The sequence below is a fragment of the Salvia splendens genome, chromosome 14 (genome assembly GCF_004379255.2).
Source record: "Salvia splendens isolate huo1 chromosome 14, SspV2, whole genome shotgun sequence".
In the NCBI taxonomy this organism is placed as follows: Eukaryota; Viridiplantae; Streptophyta; class Magnoliopsida; order Lamiales; family Lamiaceae; genus Salvia; species Salvia splendens.
Window position 1 is genome coordinate 10,707,391 of NC_056045.1, and position 20,422 is coordinate 10,727,812.

Sequence of the window (20,422 nt, forward strand, 5' to 3'; positions counted from 1 at the left end):
TTGTATAAAAAAAATTAAAAATTCGATTTAAAAAAAAAACGAATTATTGCGTCATCAGTGACGTCGCCCACTCGCGGGGCAGCGAGTGGGCGACACGCACGCAAGGGACGAGCGCCACGTGTCCCAGGCGCGTGGCGGGATAGCGCGTCCCGCGTCTCGCGGTTACGGGCTACGGGACGAGACGGGCTCGGGCTGGGGACGGGATGGGCGCTGCAACGCGTCCCGCGGCGAACCCGTCCCTCCGGGACGAGAAGCGAGACCGGGGCGGGACGCGTGGTGGATGGTCTTAAAAGGACATAATTTTGATGCGTCAGACTTGTCATTTCAACAATAATTTTGTCAAGTCTTTTCCACATAATTTGAAATTATGAAAATTTTGTAATGCATTAAAAGTTCATATAGTAGTAATTTTTTTTACCATATTCAAAATTGTCGATAAAGACATAAATTAACCTATAATTAGTAGTGGTAATTATAATTATCACTATACCTTAAATAGTTTACCTGCCAAAGTCCATTTTAAGTTGGATTTCAAAAAAAAGAAGCGAATTCCTTCTTATTTCCCGCCAAACCCTTAGCTGCGAAATTCTTTATATCTTCCAAATATAATTCTCCGCCACAATCCTTTTCTCGACTCTCTCTCTCTATCACTCTCTGTGTGTGTGACTGTTGCAACTTCAGAACAAGGCCACCTCAGGTAAACTCTTCCACACGAGATCTACTAATCCTTTCATTTGTATCCGTCATTTAAGGCTCACTCATTCCGTTAGGTTTCACCGGAAATCTTAAGGGATTCGACCACATTCGAAACCTGTTTGCATTTCATTTCATATTTCGTGATACGCATCTGAGTTGAAAAGCTTATAAGTATGTTGCTATGCGCCAGATCTGAACCGTTATGCGGTCGAACTTCTTATTTTTTCAATTTCCGATTAGGTTATATTTGCTATGCTGTGTCTTATATTTGACAGGCTGTTTTGGTTAAAATGGTTTACTGATTTTGATTTAATTAATAACGTTTTTAAGAGCTTCCTTGCTAGCTATTTTAATTTTGCAATATTTTTTCTTCCAAATTGGGTCTAGTGTGTGTTGGAGATGCCAATTAGCCAATTAGGTATATAGCTTTTCCCCAATTGGATTGCCTGTATCAGTCTTATGTGATTTTTCTTCTGAATTGAATATAAGTTTAATTAATGTCACAACGGTGTGATCAGTAATTCTGATTTAAACGTTTGCTAATTTATAAGCTAGTTTTCAATTTTAAGATAAATAATCATCCCATTTTGCTCTACCGCCATATTCTATAGCTGATTTTTTTGAATTGTTATTGAAATGGCTTCGTTTGTTTTGATGTCTTATGTAGTTTTGCTTCTCCCTTTTATGTGCAAGATAGAAAAGGAAACATTTGTTGATATTTTCCTGCAATAATGGAGCTGAGGAGTTGCAGTGGCAAGCATTTCATCCAAACTGTTAGGGGAGGATTGGTCATTAAAGTTCGCAATACCAATGCCAATGGAAGGCCAGTGGTTCTAACAAAGATTTTAAACGATGTATATGTCAGTGAAGATGCCAAAAGACTACAAAAGCCTCCTTCAGGTTCGATGTTGGATTATAAACCCGTGAAACTCGTACATTCGCGTTTTATGCTGGCTACTAGGACAGTACGTGAAATAAAATCTGAACCCAGTGATGATGCTCCTAGTGTTGATGGGGATTCAGACAGTGATGTTATTGATGCTGTCACATTGTCACAGCTCAAGAGCAGGTTATTGACAAAGAGAAGGAAGTCTATTCCCGCTGATGAGAAACCTGTGGAAGATGAATCTGATCTTAATGAGCCACTTATCAATTTGAAATCAAAGCATTTAAAGGCCACACGGGCTAAAAGGAGACGCCTGAATCTAAGTGCTATTTCCTCTGCAACCATTAAAGTAGCTATTAAATCTGAAGAGAATTTGGTGTCTGAAGGTTCTGAGCAAGCTGGTGGTGAACTAACTCCACTTATTCATGTCAAACTTGAGGCTCCAGATTCTGACCAATTAGGAAACCACAATGAAATTCCTTTTGCCTCATCCACTGGTCAAAAAGAGGTGGTAAATCCTGTTCAGATGACAGTTCTATCTGAACATGATAGAGAACTATTGTCTTTTGCCAACGGATATAAAGAGTGTCTAACTAATGAGATGTCTCATGATCATTTGGAGGATATTGAACCTATTTCTATTAAGAATGAAGGGAACGTTAGTTTGGGAACTCTTGAATCTGAATGCAAGAAGTCGCTGGTTGCTGCACTAGCAGAAATCGCAAAGCCAAAAGAGAATCCAGATTCATGTTCTCCAGTAACTTTGTTTTCTGATAATACAGATGCAGATGTGTCTTGTCATTCTAGTAGTTCTCCGGTTATTGAAGATATGCCTGATGAATGTAGTTCTAGTTTCCAGGTTCCTGATATGCCTATTGATCACTGCATCACACCTCCTCGGGGATATAACTCAGTCCTATTTGAGGGTGAAGCTGATGCACATCCTCTCTCTGAGCTAAATGATTCCCTGAGTAGCCCTGGAAAGAACCATGGCTCCAAACCAGGTTCCATTGCAACCTCAACTACTAAGGAAAATCCCATTTCCATGGATACTACTGCTAATGAGGAGAGACTTTCAACATCTTCCTTTGATACTGTTTTGAGGAATGACTTAGATTCTGAAGGTCAAACTGAAGATGAGTTATTGAAACCTCTGGACAAGAAGAATTCAGAATATTCAATAACTTGTACAGAAAATGAGTATTCTTTAGATGACAGAACTTGTGATAATGCTGAAACAATTTCAAAACCAGAGCAACACCAGTTTCCTGAAAGACTCTTTAAGGTAACTATATTTTTCTGCATGATATTTTTGCTATATACACTTGTCTGGACCATCTAAAATTTGATTGTTCTGTATCAACAGGTCTTGTCTCCATCTTCTCAAGAGCGATTGTGCTTGGTGATGAATTCTGTTGAAATTGGGAATGATGCTGATCAAAGTAGTAAGTAAACTAGTTCGAGTTTCTCTGACCATGTGTATGATGGCCTTTTATTCGCGCCCCCTTTTCTCATTGTTGTATCCTTGGAGGACCCTACTCTTTTCATTAACCTTTAGAGATGAAACTAGTTTTAATAAAATATTAGTTGAAACAGATTCTTTCATGTAACACTTCTATATTGATTATATGAGAAAACAGATTCCTGAACGTGAAGTTTCACAAGTTCCTTCTTGCCATAGTGCAAGAAAATCTTTGACTTGCTGTTGTGTTTTGAGTTGAAAGTATAATATGACTTCTAGAAGCTATCATATAGTATTCCTGACTTGTTTCCACTACTTGTGCTGCTATGTTGCCTTCTAATGTAGAATTATTTTCCCATATATTTCTTGACCATTCCCTTCAATGTTTGCAGTTAATTATGGATGCAAGGAGAAGCTCTTTGAAAATCAGACTGGAAAGAAGCCTTCATCTCCGAGACTAGAGGTTCGGGATGAAAAAAAAACTGTGAATCAAAGATTACCTGGACGGGTTAGCCAGCGTAAATTCGTCATATGTCCCAGAAACATCAGAAAGAGATCACTGATAGCCAAAGGCAACCTTGAGGGACCACGTTTCTCACGTACTTTACCTAACCTCAGTACCGGCTGCACCTCTGTTCAAGGTTGTTCTGAAAGTGTTGTTGCATTCTCACAGAGACAGATGCATGACATGGAGTCTGTTGCACTAAAACTGATGAATGAGTTGAAGTCGATGAAAGACATTGTGGAACAAAAATTGCTTTTTGAAGCATACCGCAATGCCTCCTTAAAAAATGATGCAGATGAGGTATGTATGATGTCGGTTTTTAAATACTAGTATTAGGTATGGTTTTATCTGATTAAACTTCTATCAAACATTTCCGTACACTTAACGAAGAGTCACTTTAGTTGGAGAAATTCATGTTGATACTCAGCAACTACTGCTGAGCCTAGCAGTATGTCTGCCTTGGACGATCATGATAATCTAGGAATGGTGTTGAAGAGAGGCATGCTATCACTCTCAAAATTAGGAACTACTATTTGGCATTTAAATATTTTTGGTTCTCATCATTTGCGATGATAACTCTACAGTCTTATAGAACTGATTTTTCCTCCAAGCTTCATCTTACTTCCTTTATTGAAAAGCTACTCTAAATTTCACATATATTCCTGACTATCTTAGAAGTCTGGATACCTGTACCTTGTGTGAAAAACAGACTCCCAGTTTTCCGATTGTAATTCCTGGCTGTGTCCTCTGTTCCAGTTAAAATAAACTTCTATGTTAAGCTGGCCTCTTATGTGCTCAATGCAGAGAATGCTACACCCATCTAGAAAGCGTGTGTTTTTTCTTTTCTTGAGCTAAGATTATAGAATAGAAATTAAAGATGCAATGTCCATATAACTTTTGTATGCATTCTATGATACTTGATAAATGCAGCCGTCCAGTAATATTTGCCAAATGTCTTTTAGCTTTTGGTTCTACAATTATTGCTTTCCGCATCTTCAGTTTGATTTAATTGTCAAGGCCACTGGTTTATATTGATGTTCTGATCATTAAATCTGAGATAGTTACTACATGTTCTTAATAGCTTATTGATCTTCTTGTTGGCTTTCTTGCTTTTGAGTTCCTGAAAAATACGTTATCTACATTCATGCTAATCGATGTAGAAGGCTAAGTAGCTTAGATATGTTTCTTTCTTTTGACAGGTAAAATCAGCCATTGATAATGCTATAAAAGCCGAAGAAAGGGCTAAAAAGTTGATGTCTATGATGGCCAGAGACTGCAACAGATTTTGTAAAATAATGGTCAGTCCGCTCTGTAATTCTCATGTTTTTAAAGTCACGGTTTAACGATAAAAAGTCTTAAAACGATGTTCTGATAAAAGCAACTAATCACATACACACTTGTTTAATTTGTTTCCCAAAGAACGTACCAAAAAGATGACTTGTTGGTTGCTTACAAACTAGATATAATCTCGACTTAGGACATCTCCTGATTTAAATCTGTTGTTTGATTGATTGTTAGAAAATGACGGCGGACAGCACACCATCTTCAAAAGATAGTTCCCCGAAGGTGGAGAGGAAGATCATGTTTGCGGATGAAGCTGGTGGGAAGCTATGTCAGGTCAGATTTTTCAGTGACAGCACTGCCTCTCCAGCTTCTGATGCTGTGGAACAATGAGGCCATCTAATGCTTTTTGGTATGCTTCTTATACTTCGCATATGCTCGGTTTGAGAGAGAGAGTTTTGGTGATTGCGAACGCCTGAGTATGGCTGCCAATCATACTGAAGATCATTCATATTCATGTTATTCAAGTTTCTTTGTAGCATAAATACATTCTTACCATGGTAAATATGGGAGAAATGGCCATGACTTGTATTTTAACTTGCAGAGTTTGTATTGTTATTGACAATTGGCCTTGGATAGTCCAATAGTTGACATAAATACTCTTTAAAAAAATGAGTGAACTACAAAAATAATATCTAAAAAATATAGGACGTACTTGGAGAAAATAAATTGCTTCTTAGATATTTGGATAAAATTCAAATTCATTTGAGGTACTTTTCAATTTCTTTTCTATTTTTCCCTATGCAGCCTCAAGGGCATAATTGACCTTTTTCTATATCTCATTTTAACTCTTTCTTATTTTAACAGATATAAATTAAATAAATAAGAAAGAAATAAAATAAAGAAAAGATAGAAATCATAAATAAATTGGAAGAGTGAAGAAATGAGAGATACAACTTGAAAATAAACTAGAAAAAAGAGATATAAATATTTTAGATGTACTAAAATACCTCTCAATGCAAAAAAGTAAAAAAAAAAAAGAGCAAAAATGTCCAAAAATAATTAAAAAGTATTCACATGGCTTAAAATTTTATTTAGATACCTCAGATGTAATTATGTTGAGCATACTATATTGTCTAAATACCTTCTTTTAGTTCACCCCTGAAAAATATAGAGGATTTCAGCACCAAATTTTCTGTAGTTGTGTGGAAGGTAACAGACCGACCAAGGCCGTCCATATAAAATTCCATTGGTTGTATTATGGTGCTGTAGATTTATTTGTTAGTCAAAGGAAAGGTATTGTTGATTTGAATATTGAAGCTCGATGACATAGCTAACTAGCAATTAACAGCTCATTCATTCTCGAGTGATTTCCGGCCTCTAATCCACTTGTCAACACCCATATTTCAAGCTCGATGTTAAGACAAGAAATAGGTGCATTTTGGTGTGGCCTTGTATTGGAGTTGTTTGCAACCCACACTATATTATAGCATCAAGTATTTACTTGCATAAAGGGAAGGACAAAAGTTCTATTTCCTCGATCAATGTTGCTATGATCCGATAGTGGTTGCAGATTCCCTTAAAACAATTACAAAAAAACAGGAGGAGGATTTACTTGAACATTGAAATAATGTACGGATAATTACAACACCAAAACTACTAAAGGATTAGTTACGCATATATCAAACAAAAGGGTCCTACTAAAATACTAGCATTATCTTAGAATTAGTTAGGCATATATCAACAAAAGGGTCCTACTAAAACAAATACTAACATTATCTTAGTAGATAATACTAATATGGATGGTTGGATCTAAAGAATGGACCACTAAGATTAAAACATACGAACGTCAACTTGCTTCATAAAATGTCAACCTGCGTTAATATATACGGATGTCAACTAGCTTCATAAAAATGTCGACAGAGATTAAATGAGATATTTTATTGGCAAACATCTGTTATCTGTTGACATCAGATATGGAAACATAATTGCTTAAAAATGGTAGTTGTTGTTACCAAAGATGTAGTTATCATTTAATTATATCCCTCTATTAAAAAATAAACTACGATTCATTAATTAAAATTAGAATTCAATAGTTTTCAAAAATTTCAAGAATTAATGACGGATAAATGAATGAAAATGTCAGTCACTAATTGGTGACAGAATATTCTGTCACTAATCTGAACTTACAAAGGCAACTGTTTTTCATTTTCCGTCGTTGTAATTTTAGTGATGGACGAATCCGTCGCTAATATTTTTTAGAGACAAGAATTTTAATGACAAGTACCTATCGGCAGTTCCGTCATTAAAATTATTGTCTCTAAAAAATATTAGTGACGGACGAATCCGTCACTAAAATTACAATGACGGAAAATGAAAAGCAGTTGTCTTGGTATGTTCAGATTAGTGACAGAATATTCTGTCACCAATTAGTGACTGACGTTTTCATTAATTTATTCGTCATTAATTCTTGAAATTTCAGTGGCCGTCACTAATTTCCGTCACTAATTCTCTTTTTTTTGTAGTGTAAATAGTCTTTTGTAAATAGACTGAAATCGGAAAGGTTTGTGTGCGTGCTGTACCGAATTGAATCCTTTTAAGTGACGTTCGGTTCGTTAATGGTGAGATACAATAGGACTAAGTCACTATAAATTTTGTCTATGACTACGATTAAATTAGTTATAATGGTGAATGTGAGATGGTTAATCATAAGATACAATCTAATTTTGGTACTCCCTCTGTTCCATATTAATAGAGTCATTTTTCTATTTTGGAAAGTTCAAATTAATTGAGTCATTTCTGTTTTTGGAAAAAAGTAAAGCAATGGGGGCCGATCACAAGGGCCGAGCGATCGGCTCCCATTGTGGAGAGGGAGCCGATGGACACTCCCTTCCCCCTCCACCCTAAGGCAGATACATCGGCCTAGCCGATCTCCCTTCTTTTTTTAAAAAATCTTATTCATCTTTTATCCACTATATATACCTCATTCCCTCAATTCACATTCATCCCTCCCAATCTCAATCTCAATTTTACTTCTATCTTGTTTTTTTTAATGTAGGATGTTTTATTTATTTATTTTTAATTTTATTGAAATTAGCTTCTCGTTGTATTCTTTTTTTCAATATTGTAATACAACGAAGAATTAATTTATTACGTATATTTTAATTTAAAATATTTAGACATTGATATTAAAAATAAAATAAAATAGTGATGATGTGGAAATGAGATGGGCTCTGAGATAGGCTCTGGGATGAGCTCTCATTGCAGGGAGATAGGCTCTGAGATGGATCTGCTGACGTGGCATGAGAAAATGGAGATAGGTCACCATTGCTAATGCTCTTATTCTCTCTTCATCTCTCTTACTTTTTTCCTCATCTATTTAACACACTATTCTTAAACTTCGTACCAAAAAGAAATGTCTCTATTAACAAGGAATAAAGGGAGTACTATAGAGGAGGACCAAGATACATTTACACGAGCTGAGTTCTCGAAAAAACATACCTAAAAGTAGATCATATTAGTCATTGCCTTTAATCACAAGTAATCATGACAACCGAACTACCGAAAGCCCTTAGTTATATTTTCCCAAATTTTTTTAACATGTCCCCTCTCTTTAGTTTATGTGTAATAAGTTACTCCATGTTTAGATAGGTTTCGGTCGGCTTGGATTCTAGTCAAACTGAAATTTGAACTATTTGGATGTCCTGTACCCATACCATTGTGGCATTGTCTCTACAAAATGGAATGCGAAATTGCAACTTGTGGAGATTAGAGTTAAGTGAGCGAGTCAATTCTCGAAAATAGTATGCAAGTTTTCTTTTGGAATTTCCTGTAATAAACATATATAGTACATACAAGTATATGTTCGATTTCAACATCATTAATTGCTTGTTTGGTTAATTGTTTTGACTAGTTATATTTTTCTCCTAGTTATGAGTTGTGATCATTGTCGAACTAATTTTAAAGACTGGACTAGAGACCAAATTAGGCCATTAGGTCTAATTTTATGATGAGATGTGTTGATGTGTAAATTATTTTCGGTCTTCATTACAAGCTCATTTTACTTCATTCTAGTAGGTTTATTACTTCATTCGGGTACGTAATACCTTGAAGTTTTTATTTACTTCCAGTAGGTTTTGAAATGATTGAATACATGCTTCATTCGAATTCATTGAATTGGTTTTTACTTTATTAACTTTACAAAATACAATTCATTCAAGTAGGTTTATGTTGGGAAATATAAACACGGGCATTCACGAATATGAAAGAGAATGAACACAACGAATTGTTTACCCAGTTCGATACAATGTGTATCTACGTCTGGGAGCGATACCAAGCCAGGGATTTCACTATATAATTTCAGGATAATATGACAATGAGGGATCACCTCTATTTATAAGCAAAATAGAGAGCCCTAATTTTAGCCAAGCTAGGAAGCATATTCCATAAGGAAATATCTTCTAAGGAATAATCTATCACAAGGAAATATACTTCAAGGAAACATATATTCAATATGGTAGGAGATATATTAGGCTCCATAATTAACAATCTCCCACTTGGAGACTAACAACTCCTAAACAACTATTTCCTCTCGTGATCTCATCCCTGCATCCGCTTAGCATCGCCTAACATTCTCTTCAAGTTCCAAGCCAATTGAAGCTATGCATAGCTTCAATTTCTCTAAGGTCACCACCTCAGTAAACATGTCTGCAGGATTCTCACTTCCAAGTATCTTCTCAAGTTGCAGGATTTTCATCTCCAATAGGTGTCAGATGTAATGATACTTCAACTCCACATGTTTTGTCCTAGAATGAAACGCTGGATTTTTTGCCAAGAAAATAGCACTCTAACTATCACTGTAGAGTATGCTACTCTTGTTCTCTTTCCTAAGTTAATCTAAGAAACTCTGCAACCACTCCATCTCCTTGCTTGCCTCCGTCGCAGCTACATATTCAGCCTCCGTAGTAGACAAAGCAACGGTCTTCTGCAACTTAGAAGTCCATGAAATAGCAGTACCACCATAAGTAAATACATACCCCGTTGTGCTTCTTCTCCCATCAAGATCATTGGATGCCAAGTCTGCATCCACATAATCTGCCAGCTCGACATTCTTGCCATTGAAACATAAGACTCTTTCTGTAGTACCTCTCAAGTATCGAAGGATTCATTTGAATGCTTCCCAATGTTGCTTGCCCGGATCACCCATGAACCGGCTCACTACTCCCACTGCTTGTGCAATATCAGGCCTCGTACACACCACTACATACATAATACTGCCAATTGCTGAAGCATAAGGAAATTTCTTCATTTCAGCATGTTCTTCTTTTGTACTCGACGACTCCTTTTTCGACAGCTTGAAGTGATTGCCCAAAGGCACACTTACTGGCTTTAAATTATCCATGTTGAATATTTCCAAAACCTTATCAATGTAAGCAGCTTGCGAAAGATACAATTTTCCTGCCGCCTTGTCACGCTCGATTCTCATGCCCTAAATTTGATTAGCCTCTCCAAGATCTTTCATGGAAAATCGTTAAGACAATTGCCTTTTCAACTTATCCATCTCCTTTTGATCACCTTCTGCGATCAACATATCATCAACATATAATAACATGATAAGATAGCTCTTGTCAAACCTCTTGTAGTAACAACAATGGTCAGCGTAACATCTTTTGTAGCCAATCTCCATCATGATCCATCAAACTTCTTGTACCACTGCTTTGGATCTTGCTTTAAACCATACAAGCTCTTCTTCAACTTGCACATAAGATTTTCCTTTCCTTTTACTACGAATCCTTCAGGCTGTGTCATGTACAACTCATCCTCCAAATCACCATGAAGGAATGCCATCTTTACATCCATCTGATGTAACAATAGATTTTCTGCAACTACCATACTCAACACTAAACGAATAGTAGTTAGTTTCACAACAGGAGTGAACATGTCTGCATAATCTATACCGTATTGTTGCTCAAATCCCTTGACAACCAGCCTAGCCTTGTAGCGCTTGCTACCATCAACTTCACATTTGATTCGATAGACCCACTTGCAATGCAATGCCTTTTTCCCTTTTGGAAGTTCCACAAGCTCCCATGTGACATTCAAGAGAAGAGAGGCAAACTCGTCATCCATGGCAATTTTCCACCTTCGTTTATTAGGGCCTTCTCCTGCCTCTGCATAACACTCAGGCTCACCACCATCAGTAAGTAACAAATAGAAATTAGAGGGCGAGTACCTATCAGGTGCACGTCGCTCTCTAGTCTGTTTAGGCAGCGGAATAATCGGTGGTGGAGTGCTTGGTTATTCTTCAGGCACCTCTTCAACATTCTGACTCTCCTTGCTCCCACTCGAGTTTGAGATCTCTAGCTCGACCACTTGGGGCTCAGAACTGCTGGGACTCGACGCATCCAATCTATCCTTGTACAATACTTGTTCATTGAAAATGACATCTCTACTGTGAATAACCTTATGGTTCTGCCCATACCAGAGTCTATAACCGAACTCCTCACCTCCATAACCAATGAACGTACACTTAATAGATTTAGCATCCAACTTACTTCTCTCAACGGAACTAACATGAGCATAAGCAACACAACCAAAGATGCGTAGGAAAGATGGATTTACCTCTTTTCCCGTCCAAACCTCCTCGGGTATCCGAAACTCCAACGGAACTGATGGACCTCTATTGATTAGGAATGCAGCCGTGTTGACTGCATCTGCCCAAAAATTCTTTGGCAATCCACTTTTCAACCTCATGCATCTTGCTTGCTCATTCAACGTTCTGTTCATGCGCTCTGCGATTCCATTCTGATGTGGAGTTCCTTTCACAGTCTTCTCCATGTGAATTCCATTTTCGACGCAAAACTCCTTGAAATTTGCAAGTCCATATTCTCCTCCATTATCGGATTGTAGACACTTCACCTTCAGCCCGATTTCAGTTTCAACAAAGGCTTTCCACTTCCAGAAAGCATCAAACGCATCGGATTTACTCTTCAGAAAATAAACCCATAGCTTTCGAGTGGAGTCGTCGATGAAAGTCATATAATATTCAGAGCCTCCTAGGGACTTCACAGGTGCTGGTCCCTATAGATCAGTATGGACCAAATCCAACTTCTGTGTCTTCAATTTTCTGCCTCCTCTTGAGAAAATCACCCTTTTCTGTTTCCCAAACATGCAATCCTCGCATAGGCCAACTTCAACTGATTTCAGGCCAGACAGTAAACCTCTTGAGCACATTATCTTTATCCCTTTCTAACTCATGTGGCCAAGACGACAATGCCACACATCTGCATTATTTGCCTCACTTGCAAGATCAATGCAATCTTTGGAGTTAGTTGTGGTATACAACGTACCCTCCTTCTTACCTCGAGCTACTATCCTAGCTCCCTTGGTAATCTTCCAATTGTTGCAACCAAACGTCACTGTGTACCCTTCTGCATCAAGCTGCCCAATCGAAATCAAATTTCTCTGTAATATAGGAATGTGTCTGACTCCATTCAGTTTTATCACGAATCCTTTGGATGTCACTACCTTCACGTTTCCTTTTCCCACGATATCTAAGGGCTCGTCATCAGCCAGATGTACCTTCCCAAAATCGCCAGAAACGTATTTTTCCATTATCTCAACATTGTTGCATGAATGGAACGACGCTCCAGAATCCAATACCCCACGATTCCATCAGACTACTCACACTCAGGACCAACGCCTCGCCATCGTCATCAGACATGATAGCGTTTGTTGTCTTCTTGTCTTTCTGATCCTTATTCTTATACTTCTTGGGTGTCTCACACTGATTTCTAAAATGCTCAAACTTATCACAATTCCAGCATTTAACTTGATCCAAATCCTTCTTGCATTGGCTTCTTCCTTTGGATTTTGATCTACCACGATTTTGCTTTCCCTTCGATCCGCCTCTCTGTTTTGTACTCAGTACTGATCCAGAAGTAGAAGATCCTAATTCTCTCCGGCGAACTTCCTCACCAATCATCATATCTCTTACTCTGTCAACTGTCAGGTTTGTCTGTGCAGCAGTAACAGCTGTCACTGTGCCAGCCCAACTCTCATGCAGAGACGATAGCAAAATTAGGGCACGAATTTCATCAGCAAATTTTATACCAACCGAGTTCAGTTGCGAGGTAATCATGTTGAACTCGTAGAGATGTGTTGTTGCACCAGCTTTCCCTCTTGCATTCTAAAATTAAACAATCGTCTAATCAGATGTACCTTGTTTGTCGTTGATGGTTTCTGATACATGTCCTCCAAGATCTTCATCATCTCCTTCGTCGACTTTGCTGCAGTCGTGTGATAAGCTACATCCTTGGACAACGATAGCCTAATCGCGCTCATCGTTTTTCTGTCCAGCAGCTCTGAAGACGGGGTTTTTGCACGTGTGTCGTGTGCACGTGTCCGTACTTCAACAAGATTTATAGTTTCCCACTTTTGCAACTAATATTACAAAGTATAAGCGGCAATAGCGGGGTCGAACCACAGAGACTAGGGACCTACTCGAGATCGATTCTATTACACGGGGTTGGTGTTAGCCACCACGCCTTAAACTCTTAAACATGGACCTAAACACTAAAGTGGGAAACTTAAATTTCAAACAAGAAAACTGAGTTTTGAGAGCTTACACTGAATCTAACCTAGTGAGCATGAATGGAAGAGTGTTTTGAAAGCTTTGTGCAAAGGAATGAGCTGAAATTAGAGAGCCGGAGACAGAGACTTGGCATGGAATTTCCTAAACTAATGACAACTTGAACGGAAAGAAGAGCATTCGATAAAGGAAGCGTTACTAAGAGCAGATTCTAATCTAAGAGGCTCGAGCATCATCTAAACTAAGCTAGCTAGCCAAGAGATTTCAATAGCTTTCACATTCTCATCAAACTAAAACTGGCGACATATTACAAAAGAAATGGAACTAAACTCAGGACCAAAGCAAATATGTGAAATATTAAAGCAAATCATATACTACAAAAGCAATGAAACTGACTTCAAACTTTTAACAAGAAAGCATGACTAACAAATGGAAAGTGGAAATAATCATTAAGCACAAGCTGCCATCTTAAAATTCAAACTATGAAGAAATACTTAAACTACACGACAAGAACTTCAAAGAAGAAATGTGAACCAAACCACACACCTAAAATAATTTATCAACTACTGCAACATTTTCGAAAATTGAAACTTCATCAAAGGTTTGAAACAATTAAAAACTCCAGCCAAAAGATTAAGACAAAAACTAAGAGTTTGCATCAGTAGAAAAAAGAAAAAAATGATGGCACGAAATCAAGCAATGAAACTATTTCTCTAACTATCCCATGATTCTCCTAATTAAACAGCAAGTTAGCAGCGATGAAGTGAAAATGGCGTGCTCAGCCTGTATCCCACACTTCTCTCTCCATTTGTGTGAAAAATCTGATGTGCAGCGTGGAATCCCCTCTCAATCTGCCCTCCTTTCTTCTTTTTTAAGTGGCGGCTCCTTCTTGAGCTAGGTCACAAGACTCCCATGAAATTAGTCTTCACTCCTTCATTTCTTTGACAATTGCAGATTAGTCCTTCAATTTTTCTTTTTTATGGTTTTTTTTGCTCCACATTTAGCTATCATTGCTCTCTCATGCCTTCACTTATATTTCTTCAATTTTCTACACCAAAACATACAAAAAGTGTATATTAAATCTAATTTAAGCTCAAAATGATCTAAAATAAAGTGCAACAAATACGAGCGATCAAACCTCCTCACACTAAAAGTATGCTTGTCCTCAAGCATGTAGAAAAAAGAAAAGGATAAGAGCAAGTATTTGTGGCACATGACCACCCCTCAACCAACTAACAAAACAAACACACAACGAGAAAAAAGAAACACAAGAAAATTAATAAAGAGAACAAACTAAGGCACACGAAACAAGTCAGGCAGCCTATTGGTCATCTTCTACAGATTCTCCCACAATCCTAAGATCCCATAAAAAAAAGTCATTCAATCCAATCTCAACACATGACTCTAATTATCAAAAAGTCAAGACAATTAAACTTGAGTCGGATAAGATGTGGTCAAACCTTGCAGCTCAATAGGGACTTTCATTTTGGACATAATGGGGCTCAGGGGTTAATAGATGCGTAGGTAAGGGCCTAGGGGTCCTAAGCTTTAAGAAATGAAAATCACATCATGCATTTGCAAATTAGAAGTTGCACTTACCAAAAACCATCTAGCACTTACAATGTGTTTCAGATAAAATAAATAATGCATTGCATGCTTTAAGTGAGGGGTGTCAGCTTCTTATCTTCATTTTCTATCTCCATCCTTTCTACCTTCTCCCATTCTTTCTTTTCTTCTCTTCTAATTTTCTTTCTTCATTCTGCTTTTTCTTTTTCATTCTTCTTCTTGTTTCTATTTGACTTCTTTTCTTGTTCAGTTTCTCTATTTTTTTCTAACTTTGCACTGGCATTTTGACTATTGCCTTTCACTTCACAGCTTCACTTTCTTTTCTTCTCATTCTCTTTTCTTCTTTCTTTCCTTCTCATTCTCTTTCTTCATTCTGCTCCTTTTTTTTCATTCTTCATTCAGTTTCATTTTTTTCTTTGCATTTGTATTTGCCTTCTCCATTTTCCTTCATTGATTCTCCCTCTTTTGTTTCATAAGCTTGAAGCATTGCATTTAACTTGGACCATAAACATGTGTACAAGATGGATTCTAGTAAGTGCAAAAAGGTATGCTGATGGAGGCCAAAATGAAGTCTAAAATGAAGCTTAGGTTGGAAATCTTCTGACTCATGAGAAAGAATAGGTCTCAAGCTTCAAAATGGCTCACTATGGATAAGATACCAAGGTAGATAATCAAAGAAAATAAGACTCAAAGTGGCTATCCTAAATGTCCTCTGACTTTCAAATATTGACCACACCATATAAAGAATCAATGAAAACAAAGTCACTCAGAAGAAATTAGAGAGTGTTTATCATCAAGGCTCAAATCTCACATTATGTGGCATCCATCCAACTCAAATTCAATATTCCATCGTTCTTAAATCACTTAACTAGAATCATGTAATTAAAACTGAACTCACCAAACAAAAGCATAAATTATTCATCTCCGAAAGTGGGGAGAATCAGGTAGGTATTAGGGCATGCTCGACTTGCTACTAAAACAACCAGGCAAATACACGCAAAATAAACACACAACTCAAAAACACAAAGACACAAAGGCCCTCCTCACACTAAGGCCTTACTTGCTCGTCAGCAAGTTGGGGCTTAGTGTGGAAGAAAACTTCAAACACTAACCGATAGAAAAAACATAAAATAAAAGAAAGGGAAGGGGGTCACCGGGTGCGCTAGGCAGGGCAGCTTCTGCACGTTTTGTCATAGGCATATCATGGATTGGGCAGTTCAATCTATTTTCCTTGAGTGGGAAGCTGTTGTGTTGTTGCAGCCATTTTAATCACACCATCCTCAGGAAGTGTGGTCCAGGGTCAGGGTCAAGTATGGGCTCTCTCTCTTGGCTCGGAGGTAGCTGGTTCGGAGTCAGTTGGCTTGAGACCGCGGTCTGCTGGTCCTCTTTAGATTTAGCTGGCTCCTCTGCAGCCTTGGTGGATTTATCCTCCAACTTCTGCTCTATCATCTTACTCCCCTGCACCTCAATTTTTCTTATCCAAGACAACCCTCTCATTTAATCTCCTTCTTCTACCCTTTTGGCATTTTCACTCCACAACATTGTAACATAGAGAAGAGAAGAGGGATTAGTGCAAACCAAAATAACTCTAAAGTTAATGGGGAAAAATCTGAAATTGCAAAGGGAAACAAAATTTTGGTAAAAGAATAAGCCCAAAACTGAAATTTGTCTTTGCCAAAAACTCTATTTCCCTTGCAAATTCTCACACAATTAAAAGCACATTTTCTCAATAACCCCAAAACTAACTAAGGTAGAAAAGGGAAAAAAGTGTTTACAAGAAACTTGAATGCTTTGTGTAGCCTACTTTGTTTAAACATGTTTTACTTAGTAACCTCAATTCAAGAGGGATTCAAACTCAACTTGTATAGGCTAGGAAAACAACCAAGAAATACACTTATTCTATTTTGGGCTTTTTTCTTTTTAAGAAAACTTACTAAAATAAACTAAACTAAATCAAAATATATACAAACATGTTTTGCTGTTTTTTTAGTTTTTCAATGTTTTTTTTAAGAAATAAATCTAACTGACAAAGGTATTTACAAAAAACTTCAAAATCTTTTTTTTATTTTTCATGTTTGTTAAAAGTTTTTGGATTTTCTAAGAAAGTCCTTTTTACCGAACTAAAATCAAGGAAAATATTTACAAACTAGACTTTAAGACTTTATGTCTAAAGATCAATGCATAAAATAAGTATAACCACAAAATGAGAAAGATGAGAGAAACTTCCTGGACTTGTGCTCTCCAAAGGTTTCTTTCAGCCACTTAAGATTTCCATGCCTCTCTTCTTCTCCTATGTCATGGTTATTTCCAATTTGTAAGAACACATTATCCTAGATATAAACAGTTGCCCAAACCAGAATAAAGGATCAAAGAAAACTTACTAAAGCAAACTTTTGAAAACAAAGGTATATACAAACAAGAGTCCTGACATTTCTCTTCTTTTTTTTATTTTTAGTTTTATAGTTTTTCTGGATTTTTTTTAAGAACAAAATCTGAAGTACACATAGTTAGAAAGAGGTATTTACAAAAACCGAAAATCTTTTTGTAAATTTCTAAATTTCTAAATTTTAAATTTTTTTGGATTTTCATAGAAAATATTCACAAGAAATAAAAATTGACTAAAAGTATTTACAAAATGAGCTTCTAAAATATCCAAATACTATATAAATCCAACCAAAGAACATAAAATGGAAAAATAAGAAAACTCCCTGGACTTGTTCATCCCATAGGCTTCCTTGAGCCACATGTGATTGGAGAGCTTTTCTTCTTCATTCTAGTCATGGTCTTTTCAACCCTTGAAACACCTTGGATAAGAAGCACTTCCTAAACAAAAGAAAACGATCAAAAATAGAAAATTAAAGAAAGTCAAAAGCTATTTACAGTGTCATAGAAACAAAATCAAATAGATAACACCGTAGTCCCCGGCAACAGCGCCATTTGAAGACGGGGTTTTTGCACGTGTGTCGTGTGCACGTGTCCCTACTTCAACAAGATTTATAGTTTCCCACTTTTGCAACTAATATTACAAAGTATAAGCGGCAAGAGCGGGGTCGAACCACAGAGACTAGGGACCTACTCGAGATCGATTCTATTACACGGGGTTGGTGTTAGCCACCACGCCTTAAACTCTTGAACATGGACCTAAACACTAAAGCGGGAAACTTAAATTTCAAACAAGAAAACTGAGTTTTGAGAGCTTACACTGAATCTAACCTAGTGAGCATGAATGGAAGAGTGTTTTGAAAGCTTTGTGCAAAGGAATGAGCTGAAATTAGAGAGCCGGAGACAGAGACTTGGCATGGAATTTCCTAAACTAATGACAACTTGAACGGAAAGAAGAGCATTCGATAAAGGAAGCGTTACTAAGAGCAGATTCTAATCTAAGAGGCTCGAGCATCATCTAAACTAAGCTAGCTAGCCAAGAGATTTCAATAGCTTTCACATTCTCATCAAACTAAAACTGGCGACATATTACAAAAGAAATGGAACTAAACTCAGGACCAAAGCAAATATGTGAAATATTAAAGCAAATCATATACTACAAAAGCAATGAAACTGACTTCAAACTTTTAACAAGAAAGCATGACTAACAAATGGAAAGTGGAAATAATCATTAAGCACAAGCTGCCATCTTAAAATTCAAACTATGAAGAAATACTTAAACTACACGACAAGAACTTCAAAGAAGAAATGTGAACCAAACCACACACCTAAAATAATTTATCAACTACTGCAACATTTTCGAAAATTGAAACTTCATCAAAGGTTTGAAACAATTAAAAACTCCAGCCAAAAGATTAAGACAAAAACTAAGAGTTTGCATCAGTAGAAAAAAGAAAAAAATGATGGCACGAAATCAAGCAATGGAACTATTTCTCTAACTATCCCATGATTCTCCTAATTAAACAGCAAGTTAGCAGCGATGAAGTGAAAATGGCGTGCTCAGCCTGTATCCCACACTTCTCTCTCCATTTGTGTGAAAAATCTGATGTGCAGCGTGGAATCCCCTCTCAATCTGCCCTCCTTTCTTCTTTTTTAAGTGGCGGCTCCTTCTTGAGCTAGGTCACAAGACTCCCATGAAATTAGTCTTCACTCCTTCATTTCTTTGACAATTGCGGATTAGTCCTTCAATTTTCCTTTTTTATGGTTTTTTTTGCTCCACATTTAGCTATCATTGCTCTCTCATGCCTTCACTTATATTTCTTCAATTTTCTACACCAAAACATACAAAAAGTGTATATTAAATCTAATTTAAGCTCAAAATGATCTAAAATAAAGTGCAACAAATACGAGCGATCAAGCTCCCACTCCTCCTGTTCCATCTTTTCGGGTTTGGTTTTTAAAGGCTTCCAGAGATCTTTACCATACATGTAATCCTCAATCTGCATCTTCCAAAATCCGAAATCAGATCCGTCGAATTTCTCTACAACAATCTTCCCGTCGATCCCCATCGTGATTTCTGCCTCTTAAACCTTAGGCTCTTGATAACAGTTGTTGGGAAATAAACACAGGCCATCACGAATATGAAAGAGAATGAACACAACGAATTGTTTACCCAGTTCGATACAATGTGTATCTATGTCTGGGGGCGATACCAAGCCAGAGATTCAACTTTATAATTTCATGATAATTTGACAATGAGGGAGCACCTCTATTTATAGGCAAAATAGAGAGCCCTAGTTCTAGCCAAACTAGGAAGCATATTCCATAAGGAAATATCTTCTAAAGAATAAATCTATCACAAGGAAATATACTTCAAGGAAACATATCTTCAATATGGTAAGAGATATTTTAGGCTCCATAATTAACAATGTTTATTACTTTATTAAAAAAGGTTATTAGTACTTCATTAGATAGAGTTTTTACTTCATTCCAGTAGGACTTCAAATACTTCTACGCATACTTCAGTCAAATAGTTTATTACATCATTCCATGTGCTTATTACAACATTGAATTGAGCTATCACTTCATTTTGTTATCATAGTTGGAATTTCGGGACTATCACTACGTCGACGGGATGATGACGTTTCTGTCCGCGAAACAACTTGTGTGTACAGGAATAAAGTAATAATCCAATTGGAATGAAGTAAAACCTACAATAATGAAGTAATATATTCTGGAATGAAGTTAAATCCTCATAATATTTTATGGCTTATTTGCCCTTGGCTGAAGTAAAATAGGCTCGTGATGAAGGCGAAAATAATTTATACATTTGCGCATCTCATCCATAAAAAAACTATATCTAAAAACCTTAATTTGGTTTAGTTCTGCGGTTCTGCAATAAGGAGTGGCCTTGTATAAAATGGGACTCTATACTTGATACCTAAAATTCATGAGTTTGGTGGAGAAAGAGCATATATATTACAAGTTGAATGAAAAACAATCATACACAAACAAGAAAAATGAAATAAGCACATTCACAATCACAACATTAAG

General features: G+C 36.9%; 1 protein-coding gene across 3 annotated transcripts; it reads left to right on the forward strand.

Moving 5' to 3' along the window:
* The first annotated feature begins 611 nt into the window (after positions 1-611).
* LOC121763348 lies at positions 612-5,496 on the forward strand. 3 transcript variants are annotated; one of them, XM_042159350.1, is made up of 6 exons: positions 612-697; positions 1,364-2,867; positions 2,949-3,027; positions 3,437-3,849; positions 4,749-4,847; positions 5,068-5,496. In XM_042159350.1, the coding sequence occupies exons 2-6, from the start codon at positions 1,428-1,430 to the stop codon at positions 5,221-5,223; spliced, it is 2,187 nt and encodes a 728-aa protein (XP_042015284.1). In that variant the 5' UTR covers positions 612-697; positions 1,364-1,427; the 3' UTR covers positions 5,224-5,496. The 3 variants fall into 3 exon arrangements, with proteins under 3 accessions (XP_042015284.1, XP_042015285.1, XP_042015286.1); XM_042159351.1 differs by having other exon boundaries at positions 632-697; positions 1,394-2,867; XM_042159352.1 differs by having other exon boundaries at positions 647-697; positions 1,390-2,867.
* The last annotated feature ends 14,926 nt before the right edge of the window (positions 5,497-20,422 follow it).